General features: G+C 50.6%; 6 protein-coding genes across 6 annotated transcripts; 3 read left to right on the forward strand and 3 right to left on the reverse strand.

Moving 5' to 3' along the window:
- Positions 1 to 138: 138 nt before the first annotated feature.
- On the reverse strand, positions 139 to 2,000 carry An12g01930 (uncharacterized protein; the record flags this gene model as incomplete). Its single annotated transcript, XM_001395242.1, has 2 exons — positions 139 to 1,809; positions 1,857 to 2,000. The coding sequence occupies 2 exons, from the start codon at positions 1,998 to 2,000 to the stop codon at positions 139 to 141; spliced, it is 1,815 nt and encodes a 604-aa protein (XP_001395279.1).
- Positions 2,001 to 2,449: 449 nt separating this feature from the next.
- Positions 2,450 to 4,466, forward strand: An12g01940 (uncharacterized protein; the record flags this gene model as incomplete). The annotated part of the gene is made up of 2 exons (XM_059750718.1): positions 2,450 to 2,649; positions 2,705 to 4,466. 2 exons carry the CDS (start codon positions 2,450 to 2,452, stop codon positions 4,464 to 4,466), a joined length of 1,962 nt encoding a protein of 653 aa, XP_059605536.1.
- Positions 4,467 to 6,127: 1,661 nt separating this feature from the next.
- On the forward strand, positions 6,128 to 7,973 carry An12g01950 (uncharacterized protein; the record flags this gene model as incomplete). Its single annotated transcript, XM_001395244.3, has 2 exons — positions 6,128 to 6,623; positions 6,706 to 7,973. The coding sequence occupies 2 exons, from the start codon at positions 6,128 to 6,130 to the stop codon at positions 7,971 to 7,973; spliced, it is 1,764 nt and encodes a 587-aa protein (XP_001395281.1).
- Positions 7,974 to 8,237: 264 nt separating this feature from the next.
- Positions 8,238 to 10,450, reverse strand: An12g01960 (uncharacterized protein; the record flags this gene model as incomplete). The annotated part of the gene is made up of 10 exons (XM_001395245.3): positions 8,238 to 8,262; positions 8,380 to 8,393; positions 8,454 to 8,789; positions 8,874 to 9,113; positions 9,187 to 9,306; positions 9,386 to 9,586; positions 9,645 to 9,751; positions 9,820 to 9,911; positions 9,958 to 10,033; positions 10,096 to 10,450. The coding sequence occupies 10 exons, from the start codon at positions 10,448 to 10,450 to the stop codon at positions 8,238 to 8,240; spliced, it is 1,566 nt and encodes a 521-aa protein (XP_001395282.3).
- Positions 10,451 to 11,892: 1,442 nt separating this feature from the next.
- On the forward strand, positions 11,893 to 13,511 carry An12g01970 (uncharacterized protein; the record flags this gene model as incomplete). The annotated part of the gene is made up of 5 exons (XM_001395246.3): positions 11,893 to 12,200; positions 12,255 to 12,914; positions 12,978 to 13,095; positions 13,288 to 13,336; positions 13,468 to 13,511. The coding sequence occupies 5 exons, from the start codon at positions 11,893 to 11,895 to the stop codon at positions 13,509 to 13,511; spliced, it is 1,179 nt and encodes a 392-aa protein (XP_001395283.3).
- An 810-nt stretch (positions 13,512 to 14,321) lies between these two features.
- On the reverse strand, positions 14,322 to 19,892 carry An12g01980 (uncharacterized protein; the record flags this gene model as incomplete). The annotated part of the gene is made up of 5 exons (XM_001395247.1): positions 14,322 to 14,441; positions 14,498 to 19,140; positions 19,189 to 19,658; positions 19,710 to 19,736; positions 19,792 to 19,892. 5 exons carry the CDS (start codon positions 19,890 to 19,892, stop codon positions 14,322 to 14,324), a joined length of 5,361 nt encoding a protein of 1,786 aa, XP_001395284.1.
- Positions 19,893 to 20,071: the final 179 nt, after the last annotated feature.

The following is a 20,071-nucleotide window of genomic DNA, read 5'->3' on the forward strand; positions in this document are numbered from 1 at the left end:
CAGAGCGGCTGCCATGCCGTTAATCGCTCTGAGAATATTCGAAGTAGACTGACGGTTCCTACTCCTGCAAGTTGACCTGGGCTGCAAGACGAGCCCGGCTCTGCGGGACTTAGTATAGTGTGGACTATAGAGAAGTCATCACGAAAAGAACAACCGTTTTTGTCGCGGATCCGGTGATTCCGTCGCTCTTCGCTTTCGTGTCTTCGATGCAGCCAGAGGCTCAGGCGGAACATCACTCGAGGCACCTTGGACAGCCTCCTTGATCGTCTGTCGTGATAGGCAGTAGTCCACATGGTCATTGAATGCACGATCTTCCGCCACCTGAGGTCGAGAACAAATCGGGCAATCCCAATATACAGGCTGCGATGCATCTACTCCTTTCCCATCCTGCTTCAATTCTGCGGCCTCGGATACCTCCTGGCTCAGCTTCTCCAAATCATCGAGCTCCTCTTGTAGTTCCTCCCGTGCCGCTTTCTCAAAGGCCTCCTCTGTCTCGATCTCCTGCTCAACCGGAGGATCGGTCGACATGTCTGAAGCAGGCTTCGGCCGCGAAGTGAAGCCGAAGAGCTCGATCCCAACTTTCTTTGTGCTCACAAGGTTGGTGCACCGGAGACCAAGCAGGCGCATTTTCAGATCAGGCATTTCCTTTTCAAGCTTCTCCAGCATCGGAAGTGAGAACGCATACAGATCTTTGGCAGTCGAGACCGCCCGTGGAGGCTGGCATTGTCGTGACAACACCTCAAATGTAGCGAGCTTTACTTTGAGAACCAGTGTCCGCCCCTTGAACTCAGTTCGCGCCAGATCTTTCTCAAGCTCCTCGGCTATCGACCACAGCTTGGCTCTGAACTCCTCTTTATTCCCGATCTCGTGGAACGTCCTCTCAGTTCCCACACTCTTGCGCTCATAATTCTCCACTGGCTGGATTTTCGTTCTACCTAAGCCGAGGTAGCATTGCACCAAGAAATGAAACGCTTTTTCTCCGAATAACTTGGTCAAAATGGCACGCTGCGGATAAATGTCGCCGCATGTTTTAATACCGATCGCATCAAGTTCACGTTCGAAGACGCGACCAACACCGTTCACCTTGCGGACGGGTAGCTCCTCCATGAACTTCATGATCGCTTCTCTCTCGTTAGGTACGCAAAATTGGCCGTTCGGCTTATTCTTGTTGGATGCGATCTTGGCTATTTTTGCATTTGCCGCAATGCCGGCAGAAACTGAAATCTTGGTCTTTTCCAAGACCTCTGCCCGCATGCGCTGGACCGCCTCCTCGGGATCAAGCTCATTTTCGGTACAATATGCAGTCAGATTGAGATAAGCCTCGTCAATACTAGCGCTCTCAAATGTAGGATCATACTGTGCGAAAATGGCGCGGATCTCCTTTGCCTTTGCAGTATACTTTTCGTAGTTCTGAGGCAAACAGATCAGCTGAGGACACAGTTTCTTCGCCACGAATGATGCCATGCCGCTCCGACAGCCAAACTTTCGTGCCTCATAGTTGCAGGTCGTCAGCACGCCCTTGCCGACCGCCATAGGGACAGTCTTCAATTCTGGACGGTCGAGCTCTTCCACTGCAGCAAAGAAAGCATCACAGTCGACGTGAACAACATGCTGCGACAGATCTCGCGTCAGTTCTAGCTCAGCAAGAAGCTGGTCAGCGCGTCGCAGATCAGCCGACAGATCTAGTTTCTCGAGACGGGCTTTCTCTTTCAGGATGCGTTCAATCTTGACTGTCAAGACCTTGTCTCGGTTTTGCTCATGATTGAAGAATTTGGATCCTTTGGAGGCATTATAAATAATCTCCGAGACCTGCTAACCTTAGCTATCATCCTAGAACGTTGTGGCATACTGCTCACCTTTCGCTGGTCCACGGCATCCTGACCCGCTTTGGTCAAAGACGGTCCGAGCAGTTGATATTTCAAGGTTTCATAGTCCTCGACAGACTCCGCATTGCTGGACGCCTTTGCATCATCATTCGGCTCCTCGCCCGAAGGCTCCATCTTTTTAGGGATGAAGCGAGGTTCTGATGGACCATGAGATTACCCAAGCAGGCAGCTATTGCGACGCCTGATCACGTGAACACGCGTGACGGGCCGTGTTTCACGTGCCGCTGATGTCAACTCGATCCGAGCAGCTGCATCTCGCTGCCAGGCACACAACCGCTCCCATGTGGATTCTAGACTCGGAGGGTGATTTTCTGGGAGGTAATACATCTTCACGCTACCACCTTAGTGGACTTGGCTGATTGTGAAAGGCAAGCGCGTGTGGCTGCGACCGGGGAAGAAGTATCTCTTCGGTCGGATCAAGCAAGATGGAGGTAAGATGCTGTGATAACGGCCAAAGTCTACCATACTTACCTTTAGTCTCAATGCAGTCCGACACGCCATTGATAACAAGTCGATATCCCGAAAGCATATGATGATCGAAGTTTCACCTGTCAAATCGGGAGATGGAGTACGATAATCCAATTCCTCTGCTTTCCCCGCTAACCGTTCAGTCGCATATTTACACCAGATCGAAAATTGCCGTTCGCGACTTGGGATCGAAATATGGCACCAGAGTGGATGGTAACACTGTTAAGGATGAAAGTAAAGATCTGACTGGTGAGGAGCATGAAATCAAGTTGGGGAGATATGAACATGCGCTGCGGTAATTGCCATCGCAAGGAACAATGTCAGCAGTGACTAACCGTGGTGGTTACTAGGATCAAGTGGCAACCAGTCGTCCTTACGTTCTCCTTTTCCTCGAAAGAACTTAAAGCGAAAGATCCCCTGGCACAAGTGCGCTCTCGTGTCGAGGATCTGGATATCAAAACGATTATTCCCTATGTTGTCGACCACACCACGCACGTTGTACAAAAGAAACGGAACACGGCCAAAGGTCTTCAAGCCTTGGTGAACGGAAAGTACATTGTGCAGGATTCATATCTTGACGCCTTGGTTTACGCGGCTACCCCGAGCGATCTAGAGAACCTTGAGTCGCTGTCCCCGCTGGAGGCCGATTTCGACACTGCATGGCCGGATGCAATGGCACATCTTCCCCCACCTGGCAAGGAAACCGTACAAAGACCAAAGGAAGCGTTTGCTCCGAGGCTCGATCGAATCAAAGTTTTTGAGGACTACACATTCGTATTCATGGAACCTGCGCAGTTTGGAAACTTGCAGGATGTTATTACAAACGGCCACGGGAAGGCCCTGCTTTACCAAGTGGAAGAAAGTGTCACAACGGCGGCAGAGATCGTACAATATATGAGAAATGCGGCTGGCGACAAAGGTATGGGGAGCCAACGGGATGGCCCTGGCGGCGTGGTTCTTGTTCGATATGTTGCGAGTGGACGCTATGAGAACTGGTGGGCCGAGCTGGGTAACGAGGTTGCTTTGACGACCGACCAGCGGGTAATTCAACAGAGCGAATTCCTGGACGCCATTCTGGGAAATGACGCTTCTGGCCTGTGCCGATCCTTGCCTGAGGCCCAGGACATGGATACAGAACCCACACAAGCACCAGCTGCTACCCCTGATGTTCAAGAAGTCCAAGACTCACAGCCTCCGACGGAAAGCCAGCCGTCAACGAAGAGGAAGCCACGAGTTCGAGGATTTGTGAGTAAAATGAAAACGTTCGATGATGGCTTCGATATCAACTCTATTCCTGTTCATGCGCCGGAGAGCGTTGATGACTCGCCGCCATTGATGGATATCGAGCCATCGCCGGCACAACCATCGCAACCGCAAAGCAGCCTGCAAGAGGAGGAGGAAGAAGAAGAAGAAGAAGAAGAAGAAGAAGATATGGTCTCAAGCTTACTGCCTGGTGCTCAAGCGATGAAACGTCGCCGTGCTCAGACGACGCAGAGGGCTAAAGAAGAGCCCAGTTCCGAGACGAAAGATGAGGCCATGCCGCGGGTTAAACGCCAGAAACTGGACGTACTGGAGGCTGCGCGACAGCATCGGGAGGCCGAAGATGCGCAACGCCAGCGTCGGGCGGAAGAAGCGTCGCTGCAAGGTTCTCTTGAGGACGTCAATGTGGAGCAGCTCAAAGGGCTTGCGATCGTAGAGGAGATGGAAGTGAAACCGAGGAATGAGGGCGAAGAGGATCGTCGGTGGGAAGATCGGTGGAATGGACGCAAGAACTTCAAGAAGTTCCGCCGAAAGGGCGAACCTGGGCAGCCTCGCTACCGCATCCAGACGGTGATAGTGCCACTAGAGGAGGTGACGCGAAAGGAGTTTGGGATTGGGGACCATTACTGGGTCAGTAATCGCACGGAGCAGAGTCCAGCAGACCGACCAGACGAACGAGCAGTCAGCCAGGACGCAGCGGCATCCCGTTCGCAGTCCTCGGGCCGGGTTGAGTCGGAGACGCCAGCGCCCAGGGAGACCCGAAGTCAGCCCCGGGTGCAGAAACGGATGCGAGAAGAGCAAGATTCGGATAGTGATGATGGGCTTCGGTTCCGATTCCGTCGCAGGCGATGACTGATGCTCAATATTTGTATGTTAGATACCTTCAATCATGACCCGTTCGTTTCTCTCAGCATTCGATACATGGGAGATGGGCTGTAGTTGAACGAAGAGTGGCCCACCATCGCATGGCCGGCCATGGGAGTGAATGCGATGGATGTGTTGCCATACTGTGGAGAACGAGATGCGGGGGAGCCAAGTTAGTATTCAGGGAAGTGGGTATGCTGGGTAGACAGACCGTCCTTATGACGCTGTTGGGCATTCAAGCGGACCACCTCATAGGTGGAGACTGTGAAGTGTTATTCTGATGATATGCGGTCAGCCGTGCATGATGCGAACCAACTTCTACAGTGCAATGAACTCTGGAGGATTGATCGAATCTCGAATGGTATTCGAGGTAATTACATCATGAGAGGACTTTGGTAAGGGGGGAAGAGTGAATGTGGACACTCCCATGTGGTCTGTGCCGTGGCTCATCCAAAGTGGCCGGGAATGGAGCCCCCGACCCGCCGGGCTGTCCCCGTTTGAGGTGTGTTTCAACGGGCCCACGGGAACCAAACACTGATTTATGTGAAACAAACATGTATCTTCCTTGATAGATAGATAGTAGTAGATAGTCGGTTATCTTGGGGTTACAGGTGAGATGGCGGTCTGGGAATAACAGACCAGACCCATGTCCATCATTAAGTAACCGTATGCTATCAGTAGAAAGAAAGGGGGTAGATGCTGCTGCTGCTGCTGCTGCTGCTGTATGCTGGCCGTGGACTATACTGTAAGTAGCATTGAGGTGGTGTGATGAGTCCAGCTGAGGAGAGCGTGACCAGAACAAACCTGGTTTGGGGGACCCAACAAGGCTGTGTGTGTGTTTTGTGTTTTGGCTTGTCCCGTCCTGCCGTAAGAATGACCGGCAACTGTGAATGTGTGCCTGAGGAGCGCCTGGAAGATTCCCTCTCTCTCTGCGTGTGTGTCTCTCTCTTCTCCCCCCCTCAAAAGTCAGTCCGTCATCCTCGTCATCCCATCCCATCCCATCTTGTTTTGTCTCATCTCATATATCCATCCTCTTCCTATTCTTTCGCTTTCCCACTACTCTATTTCCCCCCATCATTCCCCATCTCGCCTGGCTGCGATTGCTTTCGTTTCCTCTGCCCCTCTGCCTTCCGATCTACATACTCCGTACTGCCTCCTCATCTACTCGTCGCTACAATCCCACCCCCAGCTGCCTGACTGCCTAACCGCCGATTAGCATCTCGCCCACTCGTTCGACTGGCGACAATCTGCCTCCAACGCATCAGCATTGGCACCGCCATGGACCACGTTGGCTAGCCCTGGCTGCAATTCATATCATCGCTCGTTACCTCATCCATCCAACGTCCTGCCTATTTTTACTTCTCCTTATCACGGACCACAGAACGCTCACAACTCCTTCCCCCGTCGCCCGCTTCTTTTAGCCTCCCGTCAATAGTATGTCTCGCAGCGCGCAGTCCCTCCCCCAAAATTTGATCCAGTGCCTCGTTTTTAGACTTTGCTTTGCTTTTTCCTGCCTTGGGTCACAGGTAATTGAAATACTAACTTCCGACCCACCCGCAGCTCCTTGCTCTAACTAACGATTTACGAACTTTCCGACTCTTTCTTCCTGTTTGGCGCTTCCCGGTTCCGTGCTTGCGACCTCGCTTTGAATGCCGTCTGAATTGATATTCTCCCCCTCATCGCCCCCCATGATTTCCACCATCCCCCCTCCCCGTCCGGTGTCGGTCAATTCACTGGCCAGAGCGTCGGCTTCCACTACCATTCCTTACGCCAAAGCGAGTCGCTGCACCAGTGCCGAAATTCAGATTCTCGATGGTCCCATTAATCCCCCGGCGGTGGGGCCTGGTCAGCTGGTCTGCCAGTCCCCGGTGGATACCGAAATGGAGGATGTGCGGATAAGCGTGGAGACGCCTCAGGCCTGCCGATCCGAAGTGTGCTTCGAAGACCTTCCCATCGAGATCCACGAGGCCATTCTAGATCATCTGTTTGGCGAGCGGGCATCAGCATTCACCTCGTGCGCGCCCGGCAAGTCTGCGCGCAGCTGGAATAAGTCATTGCGTCATCCCCGTCGAAAAACCCTCTCCAATTTGGCATTGATCACCCCTGTCTGGCGAGCACTGGTGCAAGACCGGATTTACAGGCACAGTGAGTGTTCTTCCCCACTTTACTAGTTTTGGTCCCCCCTCAACGCCGCCATTTGTGTAAACTGGTCTAATTCACTGCTTAGTCAAAATCAAAGGGACCACAGAAGAACTGGCAGAAAGTGCTCGTTGGTTCCGTGCGCATCCCCATCTGGCCCCGTACGTCCGTCATGTCGAGATCTGGATCCCGGTATGGGGGAAACGAGCCATCAAGAACACATCGCATCATTTCCCTGCCCGGCGGTTGCATGATGAGGATGCCGGCTTGGTCGAGCATGGTGCGCCCCAAGCCATCGCGTGGGACGACTCCGACACCAACCATAGCACCGACTATCGGTACCACTATGCCAGTCACAATGCGACACTGGAGGAGATGTTCTCGCACGTAAAATCTGAATTTCCGGAAGCACGAATCCTTACCCTGGAGGGAGGTCACTGTAAGCGACCGCCAATGGTACGCCAATTCCGCGATGACCCGTGCGGCCACTCCGGACGGCGACGTCTGCCTACACTGCCAGATGTCCAAACGTTTGTCATGCGTGGAGCTTGGAATATCATGCGCGACTATCAACATTGGTTGAACATGTCCCAAGCCTTACCAGGGGTGCGCGAGTGGCACTGCGCCTACGCCAAGCCTAAATTCGAGGCCTACGAGACTGTCGCGGAGATTCTGTCCCGGTTATCCCCAACTCTGGTCCATGTTAATATCAGCCTGGAAGGCTTCTACAACAAGGACAATACACAATCTGGCTGGATTCACGATGGAATCAGCCCACCACATCTCTGCCGCCTGCTTGGCGAGGCAGCCCCGCGTCTGGAGTCCCTTGCATTTACCGGGAAGGTCTGCGCCTGTCTCTTCAATGCAACCCGAAGTTTCATGTCCACCTGGCCAGCCAAATCCAAACTCAAGTCCTTAGATTTGGTGGTCAAGACATGCTGTCGCGAAAAGCAAACGAATCCGGGACTCGGATTTCTTGACGACTTCTCCGGCATCACCAATCTGAATTTTATCCGCTCCTTTGAGAAACTTGTCCTCGGCGCCGTCCACAGCCTGCAGCTGCACACTGCCCTGACGTACATGCGCATTCGGTTCATCGACCTGGACTCCGCCTGTCCGCCACTGAATCCCTACTTCCAGCTGTCCGACAACGAGTGCACCGGTCTATGGAATGAGCGGATTCTTGAGACCTTGCACGAAGCCCGTCCCCAGGCACACTATGCAGAGCTTTCGGATGGCATCTACCCCCAGTATGGACACAACCGGCAGATCGTAGGGGCCGTGTACCCGCGAACTCGACCCTTAAGTATCCATGCATCGACATACAAAGTCATCGCCGATGTATCCAAGCCATAACACGCTGATTGCCATTTGCTTGTAGTTCATGATGGGCGGGATGAGCAGCAGCAAAAGTCTTACTATGTAGCCCATTTACTTATCTATGATACCTAGTCTTTCGAGCAAATAATGCAATATTATATTCTTCTCTGACTGATACAGGTACTGCAGTGATGATAACTGATTAGATAATAACAGAGTGGAGCAGTATTGACTCCGCAAGCTCCATATTCGGGAACTAGCATCCTTCCGCACATACTGCCATAAGCAGCTTATAGTTTGTTACTTTATCCAAAACATCAAGTAGCTGCACATTCAAAGAGTCCTTCTTAGGATATACCCATATATACAACCCACACCAACATCCCAAATCCTTACCCCTACCCCACCCAACCAACCACCTCCAACCCATCAATAAACATACCTAAACCTCGGATTCTGCACCCAATCAGCATACACCCAAACCAACACCCACAAAAGCTGGAAGAAAAAACATACCTCAAAATCCGTCAAATCCTCCATCACCCCCTCCCCCTCCCCTTCCTCGCCACCAACCCCCATCATAGCATCATCCCTCCTCTTATTCCTCCGAACAAGTACCACCCTCAACACCCCCGCACAAACCATCTGACACAACGCACACCCCAGAATCAACTTACACCCGGTCTGATACACCGGCGCCTCACTAGCCAGGAACGCATGCGGGCCGATGATATTCCCAATGCAGTAGGCCAGGAACACAAATGCCGTGGCGGTTACTCGCTTCGTGTATCCGCCCATGTTGCTGGAGGGGAGTTGCAGGGCCAGCACGAGGGAGGTTACGAAGGAGCCGATCTATTATCATATTCATCATTAGCATTAATACTCCTTTCATCAGAGATGAGAGGGAAAATAAAAAAGAAAGAAGATGGAGCATACGATATAATACCCAAACAACACCCCGTATTCCCTCTCGCGAGGTAACTTCCATAACAGACACACTCCGATCACAGTGGGGATGAGGTACGCTATCATGATGATTGTCCTGATATTTGTGAAGCGAGTAGAGAGGTATGTTCCGGATAGGATAAAGAGGACTTGGAATGCGCCTTGCGGGATACCCAGGACGGTGGTCAGGAGGGAGCTGCTGACCAGGCCTTTGATGATGAGTTTGCCGAACTGGTATTACTCTCAGTGTTAGTAACAGCATTTAATAGGGAGGACATGGGGTCAAAAGAGAGGTGGGATGTACATTAGCTACTCCCCCATTCACCGTCTCGTTCAACAATGTGAAGAGGAATAATAGCCACACTTGGGGATCGACGAAGGCTTCTCGGATTTGGTACCATTTTATGGATCGATTCAGGATACCCTATTCATTTGTATCTCTCTTGTTAGAAAGAACCATAATAATTGGTGTTATGAGAAGCGTAAGAGTGGGTGGAACGAACAGTCTGATTCTTTCGCCCCCTCCCGATGAGCAACACCTTCTCCTCAACGCTGAACCGCTTACTAGTGAGGATACTATTCGGGAGGAATATCATCATCACTACTCCCCAGATGATGGTTGCCCCGCCGCAGATGAGGAAGACGGCGCGCCATACGGGGAAGGTGTTTAATTGGCCGATCGCGTAGGTGAGGAGGCCGCCGACCTGATCCATTTAATTAGTTTGGTTTGTTACGAGGGAGAGTGGTGGGGTTTTAGCTCACCATCGATCCAACACCATTGCAGCAGTAGAATATCCCCGCGCGGAAAGGCTGTTCTTGTCGGAGGTACCACATTCCGACGATCATCATGAAGCAGGGAGTTATTGGGGCTGAATTAGGCATTAGAGATTGTCAAATATTATGGGGAGTGTGGGAGGGGAGAAGGGAGGGTTGGTACATTCGAAACATCCGAGCAGGAAACGACAGATAGCCAGGCCAGTGAAGTTGTTGCAGCTGGCTGTTATCATGAGGATGGCGCCCCAGGCAATTCTGCTTCCTTAGTGGTGAGCTGTGACGGTAGTTGGGAGCGACTCACACGAAAGACGAGACGACTGTCCCGATGGGTAGGCGTTGGGCGATGTAGCTGGCGGGGTATTCCCAGAAGAGGTAGCCTATAATTGATACTATTAGCTGCGCTGGGTTATATTCTTCCCTAAATATATCTAAAACATACCAAAGTAGAATATGCTTGCCAGCCAACTATACTCATTACTATTGATATGGGCATTGGTGAATAGGTCGAAGACGGCGCTGTATGAGAGGGCCTGTTTATCAATATACTGCAGACAATACGTGCCGCACATCAACGGCAGTAGAATCATATCGATCCGTCTCCGCAGTTTCTTCATCCGAACTGGATCGTCGAGCATGTCTTGCAGCTGATCGTGAGATATGCCATGTTCGTGGAGAAAGATTTCTGCTTCGTCTAGGTGGGTAATTTGGCCGATGTCGACGTCGTCTACTTTGGTAGTGACCGGGAGGGTCTTTTCTGGGTCTTGGGGCTTCGTGTCTGATATGGTTCCTGTCATTTTCGAGGTTGAAGGTCTGTGTACCTCTTGCAGGATTATGCAGATGGGTCGATGGAGAAATATAAGGCGTGTTTATGGTCCTGGGGTATAGTGTCGCCCCTCTGATAAGCCACATGATGGCAGGCTGTCGATAACATGGCTTGGATTTCTTGGTCTGAGCGATAAGATCAATGCGTCTGGGTTGCTTTGCCATATACAGCAAGATGCACGACAATCTAAGTGGATTCCAGCGTAAGTTGATAATAAGCTATCTCGGAGGGTGTCCGAGATAAGACCAGGTGATAAGATGAAATGCGGGGTGCACGATCGGCATCAGAAGTAGTGCCGAATGAGCAGCTGAGTTCAATGCGTTATATAAAGCGTTGGATATGTGGCCCAAAAATGATTAAGTGTTGCAGCTTGTGCTGATTTATTGTATAGGCACTAGATAGGCCATCTGATAAGCTTGCGGGTGAGGTTGTGCCTATGGTCGTTGGTAGGAAACCCATGTAAGACAGTCGGTTCTGGCAATAAAAAACTATTGTGATAAAATGATTACCGAATGTCTGTAGTTTAAATATGCACACTGCCTAGAATTGTTCCATGATCCGCTGTTTGCATGGGAAGACTGAAGAAACGACACAGGTAGTCACCGCAGCTGTCCTAATTATGTGGAAGTTACACAGTCTTTAACCTCCGATAGTTGAAACTAGGAAGTCAGACGGAGCTTGGCGAACGCCTAGCTCTACCACTGAGCAATCATGACCAATCAATCTTTCATCGCCGTCTTCGAGCCAGTTGCTTGCATCGACCCGACGGACGGCCGCCGCAGTTAGCCCGCATCCCGGCGCATGAAGCAGCGACTACAACTCCAATCAGCTACGACTGAACTGTTGGATGGACATCCAAACACATGTAAATGATCCCAAATTCCATCCAGACACCAATAACATACAATCCATAACCTGAAACGACTTATGCACGTGAGATTATATTTATAAAATAATCTATGTTAATTAATAACCCTGCTTGCTGCAAACCAGCTGTAAACCTAACCTAGCGCTGCTGCACTGCATCTAGTTATAAATATATCCCCCTAATATTACTTAGTATAGTAATCCAACACGTTCTATCTCTGGAAACCGCACTATTCGGGCGATATTAATAGGGTCCAACCACTTTAGTGAACCACGCATGGCCAATCACACCCCCCGGAGATTTCCAACAGGTTGGAATGGATCGTCCGGGAACACGCTGGGATTGACAGCGGTTTTTGCCGCTGCCGCTATACCCATCTATTTCTGGGGTTATGGCAAACATCTATATTCAGCTGCTGCATGTATTCTCCGGAGTGTATGATGGCTTCAATATATAAGTAGTTATGGAAGTTCCCAAGAAGATAGTATTAATGGACAAGCACATACATATAAATTAAAGCATCATTCGGAAAACGACTCTTCGCAATGGCAGCCATCAAATATCCATCCACCCCGGCCTCGATCTCCCTCCGCCATCACCAGACAAACATGGAAGCAGCTCGATCTGCTAATGCTGGGAGACGCCAGAGCGAAGAAACTCTGGCCGACGTCCAAGCCAGTCTCGAACGTATTGTTCGACTTTACAACTATGGGAAGCCACTATTCCCACGAAGACTCCTGAAAGACCTTCACGAGCAGATCAGTAAAGGATATGAAAGAGTCAGTATCCCAGATTGGGATGATCAGCCAAATACATATAGCCTGAAAGTCCCTGAAAATTGCACCAGAGAATCGTAAGTCTAAGTTTGCCGTTAATCGGACACCGTCCTTCTAACGCAAGGACACAGCGACACTTATGTTATCAACTACAGCAGCATCCAGCGCTTAACATATTTCAATCCACAGTTACCCAAACTGCTCCTAGAGTCCCCGTGCCCGATCTCCATTGGTTACACACGCAGTCCAAGCCACCCTGGCATCACTCTCAAAGAGATCCATGATGCATTCAAACAGATCCGCCGGGGGTGGCAGGATAGCGAGACGTGTTCAAACCTAGAGGGCTCCTTTGTGCAACCAAGGTTCTGGTCTAGCACAATCACCAGAATCGTTGCATTTGGACTAGGGACTCTCGGTAAGGCGGAATTCGGGAACGTGTCGGTTCGTTCTTATGCACAGCACGCCGCTATGCTAACCATGGCGACTATTTTGAAGGAGAAGCGCATCAGTAAAGGACAGGATGTACAGTGTTTTGCCCAGGACCCGTGGTACGATGAGAAGGATGTTGATTTTCTGAGAGGTCTCGGTATCACGGTGGTGAATGACCCTGAGGGGTTTCTGATGATCGATGAACACACGCTGGTATTCTCTGTCTGTCCTAATATTCCGGTTAGGCAGATTGTGGCGGATGTGCAGTGGCCGGCGGCGATGGTTTGGAATAGTCCGCTTCCAAAGGGACAGATAAATGAGTGGAAGAGCAGGTTGGGAAATGGAGAGGTGTTTTGGACAGGGTGAGTTGTTCTTGTCTTTCGTTCCAACTCTTGGTTTTCCGCTAATATGTGGGCTATGTGCAGTCCGATGATGACGGATCCTGATTCGGAGAGGGTTTGTGAGATGCTTCGCAACTATGATGGTGCGCGACTGGTCGATAACAGTGATTATTTTGGTGATTTGACGGTTTATGCGAGAAGGGTGCGTTCTTAGTTTCGAAGTGAGGGAAGATATACTATCCCGTACATCCCGAATTATTTCAGCAATCAATGTTTACCCTATTGCCCACAAACATTTCTATCCAATCAACCCAGCAATTCTTCCTCCCAAATCTTCTGCATCTTCTTCAAATGCCCCGGAATTAGTTTTCTGGCTTCTTATAAACCTTATTAGAATTATAACACTGCAGCATTTTCCAATGGCAGAGTGATTTGCAGTTGGCGTGAGTGGCACGTAACCGGCCATTTGAACGATCGACGAATGGCGAAGAGCGGACTGTACAAGGGCCCCTGGCTACTGTATGAACCCCTGCCTATACACCTCCAGGTAATAATCTACTATGCTTGTGACTAGAGAATTGCTGGATTCCTTTTAAGCTTACTCCAAAGTTATCCTAAATTCTCACCACAGGACCAAATTAAAAGCATCCCTGCCGCCACTAGAGATTCGGCATGTCCGTTTTTTAGGGCGGGTTAAAATTGAAGAATTCTTTCAAGCAATGTTTACTACAAGGTGCGCGGAGAGGTGGCGATCATGGTATCAGTACATTGTGTTTGATGGAGTAGGAAGCTGGTTTAAGCGCTAATATGCAGGGTGACTGCGCCGCTTTCCACGCCAGTGTTGGCTGGTTGCTTGACGAGTATCAAACATGGAGTGAATAGAACTGGGTATTGAACCAAGAAGCCAGTAAGATGGTAGTGAGTGAAATACTATTGAGACGGGTACTACAGTACCCTCTCTTTGGTGATGAAATTAAGGGCGAATAGGACTGTAGATATAGACATATGTTTCTACTTAAAAGATTAGATGGGTAGGAGGTAGAACTAGATACCCCTGGCCAAAACGAGTAACAATTTTTGTATGCAATTCTATGCAGATACCTCGTGCGAGCTAAGATGCCACCAACCATGGCGACTCAACGGGAAGGCATTCGTAACACGTGATCGGAAAGCGGGCGACCACTTATCCGTTGTGGGACAAGTCCGGCTTCACTTGCCTTCTTTCTCACTCGCACACACCAGCTCAAATACTATACTTTCCGTTTCCTACCATGGAATAGGTGGCATCATTGAATGCTCCACCGGGCATTGAATTGAGCAACCCGGTTCTTCTGAAACGGGCCCTATGTGCCATCTCTGGGAATGTCACTGAGACTGTCTGGAAACATCACTCTACTTCCCCGATCTTGTGACAGGGTACCGATACAGTCACTCACGGGTCCACCTGGCTAGCGCTACGGCGGCAGCCACTTCCCTAGAATGGCCAATCGCCAGTTCGATGTTGCTGATACCCTTGGACATCGCCACAGCGTGAGCATGTCCGTGAAGCTGTGCCACATTAGTTGACACAGGCATTCAAAATGCTGTGTTACCGTCAAACATACCTTGACATAAGGATTCCCGCTTTCTTCCAAGATCTCGATATCCTGCATTGCAGCCCCTGCACCCATAGAAGGCACCCGAAAACTTTTGAAAACGGCCTCTTTGGCACTCCAACGGCCCGCAAATGTGGAGCGTGGGTTCGGTGCCTGGGAACAGTAGTCCAGTTCCGCAGGTGTGAAATTGCGCTGCAGAAAATTGAGGTTTTCAATGTCGAGACTCGTGATCTCCTCCACGTCAACTCCCACGCTGGTCGATGATGTCGCACCGGCGCGCCCAGTAACATGCTCGAGTAGGGATTGAACAAGCGCAGCCGTGACAGCCGATCTATTGTCTATACTCTCCTGAGTAGAAGTTTTAGCCGGAGTCTCCCCGAAGGAGGAGTCAGCCGCTTCTAAACGACTCTCTGGGTTAAGGAAGATACTCTTCATAATATCAGGGCTTTTCCACGGTGGGTCGCATTTAACTTGGACCAGCGAGTTCTTCAGCAGCCGGATGACAAATTCTACGTTGGCTGTCCGCTGCCTCTGTATCACTCGACTTCGGTAGTCGTCAAACGTTGCAGCCGGAACAGCCGCGAAGAGATATCTGGGTGCTACCACCACGGCCAGAGCACCCTTTTGACCAAATCCGAAGGAGGTGAGCATGATTGCTTTCAAGTCGGGCGCCTTCATCGATTCCATGGGATAGACCAGATGCTTGAACTGTCGGAGCTGCTCGTCAATATTGTCCGCGTTGCGGTTCCCTGGGACTATCCCATCGCGGAACATTTGTATGCAGCCATTGAGTTGCCAGGCACCCGCAGCTGCCTTGGGATGCCCTGTCACGGATTTCTGACACACGCATAGGAGCGGATTACCTTTACGTCGACCCAGGTGGTTCATTTGGGTGTTTATCACCTCACCTTCATTGATCTCGTTCGCTCGTGTTGAAGTCCCATGGCTCGAAACAACACTTATATCATCGATTGCTAGTGCCCATGTTGCTAGTGCGGCCCTGAGAGGAGAAATTCCAGGATCTTGCAGCCGGATTCTGTTTGCCCACTGGTGCTGGGCATGTCGTATCTTAGATTTCATGCTGCCGCTTAGTTCGCCCGATGATTGGTGACAAATATCGGCTACTTCTTTCTCGAATCCTGCGCGTCGAAAGTCAAAATTCAGTACCGGCGAGTGTCTAGCGTCCTTTGACTCTCGTGCAGCTGTGAGAATTCCCTTGCCTGGGGCTGGAATGGATCGACCAATTTGATCACTCGCCATTTGGGTGTAAGCAACAATACCGTAGATTGGCAGTCCCATTTCAAGAGCAAGATCGGCAGCCATTACTATTTGTACCCCACAACCAGCGGACTCCGCAAAGCCGCTCCGGGAGCTTGTGGTCGGGCGAGAGAATTCGCCCGGCAGACGACCTTTGGCCAACTCCTCTCTGGTGTTCGCAGTGGCCTTGATGCCAGCAAATTCGTAAGCGACCTCTTCTCCATAATCATCACAACCGCCAACAATAGCAACTTTACACTTCCCAGTCTGAATAGTCTCGCATCCACTGTCTAATGATTCTATGGCTGTGGCACATGCACCGACATGTGTCTTGAGTGGACCGGAGGAAGAGAGAAGCAGCATGTTTACCCACGCGCCCATGGAATTAGAAAAGTGATCAAGAATAATGTCCCCTCGGACTGGCCGATCGAGATATCGGTCGCGGTACATGCTCTGGATTGTCTTCATAGGACCACCCCCAGTTCCCAAGCAGTTGGCTACTTCAGAGACGTGAATGTGCTTATACATCTCATACGGATCTTTGATACCAGCGGACAAGAATGCCTCCGAGACGCAGCAGAGTGCATACAAAGTAGTGGGGTCGGCTTCTTGAACAATATCCCCGGGAATGCCATACCGCAAGGGGTCCCATCCCCTGGGAAGCCTTCCGCCCACAAGGGGATGGAAAGGAACTGCCTTGGGCACCATTACCACAGCCCCCTTCTTCATAGATACACGATAATTGTCCGAGTCCGAGATTTGCTGGATAAAGACATGATCTCCATGGCGCAACTTAAATGCTTCTGCCGCAGACTTGGAGCTCTCGAACGGCGGCAGATCATCTTCAATCGCAACTTCATGCATGAACTCCATTCGTGAGGGATCGTATCTATTGAGTGCATCGGGCATAATAAAGCGAAGGCCAGAGTTCTCCATGATCTTTCGGTGGCACCTTCTAGGAATCTCGTCATCCGGGATCGGCTCGTTTGTTTCGACATCGATCCACCCAACGTATGGCTGGCCCTTGAAATCGTCTGTGGTGTGTCTGATCAGACCCATCATCCACGCCATTTCAACGTATCCTTCTAAGGAGAATTGACCCTGGCTTTCCATTTCCCATCGTGTGCGTGAGCTTCCCCACGGCCCGAGCTCGGAAAACCCTACTATGACGACCGTTCGCGAAAGGTCAATCATTCCTTGAAGATCAGGAAGCCCGGCCGTCATGTGCTCGTACCTCGTTATTGAGGGGAATCCGATCTTGAGGTTGGCTCGCTTATTTCTCACTTTTAGCTCGTGTGCACGAGGGTCTGTTTGCCTTCCGTGGATGGCTTCTTCTTGGTGTACCTCCTCTTCCGCCAGAACAAGACCCAAACGAAGGTTTTCGGCCACCGTCTTACGGCTCGCTGCGATGTATTCACTTACATTCCACATGGTCCCAAATCCGCCAGTAAGATCCGCATATACAGGTGTCTCTTCGGCGAGAGCGATTATGACCGGTGATAGTAGCGCCAGGATATTGAAGGCCATCTCGGCTCGGGTGAAGGTGATGACACCGAGCTTTTCCATCTCCGCTGCTATTATATCCGATGAGTGCATTAATCCAGTTCCTCGAGTCCACCCCATGACAGCTCCACAGATAGTGGCATAAGTCGACCAGCTTTCAGAGTGAATTCGGTTGAATAAGGACTTGAGTCCGATTTTCGCCTCCGCATACAGGCCGTCTCCACCGAATGTCCCTTCATTGCATGACAATGGTAGGATTACCATTGTCGGTCTGGTGTTTATGCGTCGGTTTTCCTTTTCGCGACAAACGAGACCCACCAGCCGCAGGAGGTTCACAAGCATCCCTCGGAGGGCAAGTTCTTGTCGGCCGCTTAACGTCTCGGGTTCACCGGTTTGCGGAATGGCGGCGAACGGAATGATGCAATCCAAATCATTACCAGCAGAAGATTTTGCATCGTATATATATTCAATTATAGCCTCACAGTCTTGTTTGCTGGCTTGGTTCATTGGGAGTAGCGTCAAACTAGCCCCGCGGGCTCCGTACTTCCTGAACAGCCTCTGGTAAACCTGAGCGTTCGTGGAGACCGTACGGCTTGTGCTGACGAGGACGCGGGCGCCACCGGCGAGGAGCCCTTGGATTATTTCTACGGCAATGGAATTGGGACCAGCACCTGTCACAAGCACTGTTTTACCAACATAACTGAAACCAGTGGTGAGGCCCACATCCAACACCTGATGAAGCATCTCAGTGACATTTGCGTCATATGTCCAGTCTTCTTCACCGTTGCGTGTTTTGATATGCACAAAAGGGGTGGACGCTGTGGTACCGGTAGGAGAACTACGTCCCCGGCGGATTATGTCCGTGTAGCTGCCTACTGAGCGAACCGTTTCCTCGTATTCCAAACTCCCTGAGCTGCCGAAGTTAATCTTAGGCTTCAGAGGAGGCAATGTGTGAATGTGAACAGGATCAGTAGCTTGGGCATGAATCCCTAAGCTCAGGATTTTGTTCAACAGCACAATATGGCCAACTGTCTGAGAAGCTCTTGATGTTGAGGATGATATCTCCAGTCGATCTAGAATGACATCCGTGCAGCTAGAGTCCCAGCGATTCAAGATCCGACGCAGGTGATCATCCTCACTTGAAACCACGATGTCTCTGGATCCCAGTAGGATCTTGTTAAGCCATTGAAGCAGGTCTTCGCGGACCCAGTTCCACCAAGAATCATACTGTCTGATCTGCTTGGCATTGAAAATAGGTCGGATGCCTTCCAGAAATTCCTCACCAAATTCTGCATTCCACTGTTCCAAGCTTTCTTGCAAGGACAATATATCATCTGCCATCTGTGCTGAATTCTCCTCGAGAGCACCGATATTGATCTGCAAATGATCTGCAAGCAACCTCAGCTGCTTGTGTTGGAGATCCTGTTGTTCCTTTCGGAGTGCCCTGAGTGCCACTGCATCTATTGCTATGGGCTCCATTGATCCAATCTCGTTATTTGAACGTCGTTGCGTTGGCACCATAGTTATCCCTTCAAACACTGCGTATTGACCAATGAGATTGTCGAGATATGCATGCGCGGCCTCTGCATCCGGCAGACGGGATAACGGCTGCACAGTGATGGCAAAGCACATGGGAATCATTGCATCAAGCTCCTCCAGGCCCCACTTCGAATGCAGGTACATTTGTGCAGATCTCTGGTTAAATCCAGCAGGCATTTTGCTTGATATAAACCTGGATATCAAGGCCGACATCTGTTTCCCAGGTTTGCCTGAAAATATCCCCTGGAGAGCTTCTGCCAGATTGGCCAAGGACATATCTTCCATGCCTTCCGGGACCCGACCAAACTCAGCGACCAAGTCACCTATCAGTTCATTCTGAAGAGTGGACTTTCCTGGAGAAGTAAGTATACAGAGCATGAGGTAATCTCAATGAAACACACCTCCTGACAAATTGCGGATCGTCGTGTCCATAGGCACTTGATCGAAAGGGCATCGCAACTTCTGACCTGTGATGGCTAAAAGAATGTGACGCGCCGAAAGTGAAACTCTGGCGCTGGGTACATGGGCTGAGGTCTTTATACGTTCAGACGCAGGGCTTGACATTGATCCTAGTGGTGGTCCGGCATCTGAGCGAGAGCTTTTTACGACCAACTGAGCTGGAGGCGAAGCTGGGGATGTTCGTTGCATGGTCGATGGCAGCGGGACAGGGTCCGGATACTCATAGTGTATTCTGTCCCGGTCGTCTTGATACGAAAGAAACTGCAAATGCGACCACTGCGACGGAGCATGCTGATCATGACGTATGGAAGCGGACTTTCTGACCATCCTTGTGAGCGTAGCTCGAGGTCCAATTTCAATGAATCGCTGCACTGGCGATGGTATCCTGAGAAGCTCGTTCTGCGTTTCAATCCTGATCACTATCAATGGCTGATTTGCAAACCAATGTGAAATGGAAACTTACCATCTTACCGGAGATGCTAGCTGATACCTATGAGCCGTGTTCAATATATGGCACTTGTGCTTAGGAGAATCAGGGAACCTACGCAAGCAGCTCGATAAACAACCTGTACGCCAAATCCTTCTCTTCATCACCAGTGACAGCCTTGCTGTGAGTGGCAAAGCCTACTATTCCGTTGCAAGCCATGGAAAGAAAATTCGATGGATTGAGAGGTTACCAACTCGGTGTCTTTAGGTTTACCTGGCTCCTTGCTAGGAGGCTTAGGGGGTTCCGAAATTCATATTCGAAGCGGACGCATGATAAAGAAGTTGGCCAACTACGCTGTCAATAAGCACCATCCTGGTAATAAGCGAATACCGGAGCTT

The sequence above is a fragment of the Aspergillus niger genome, assembly GCF_000002855.4.
Source record: "Aspergillus niger supercontig An12".
Taxonomy (NCBI): domain Eukaryota; kingdom Fungi; phylum Ascomycota; class Eurotiomycetes; order Eurotiales; family Aspergillaceae; genus Aspergillus; species Aspergillus niger.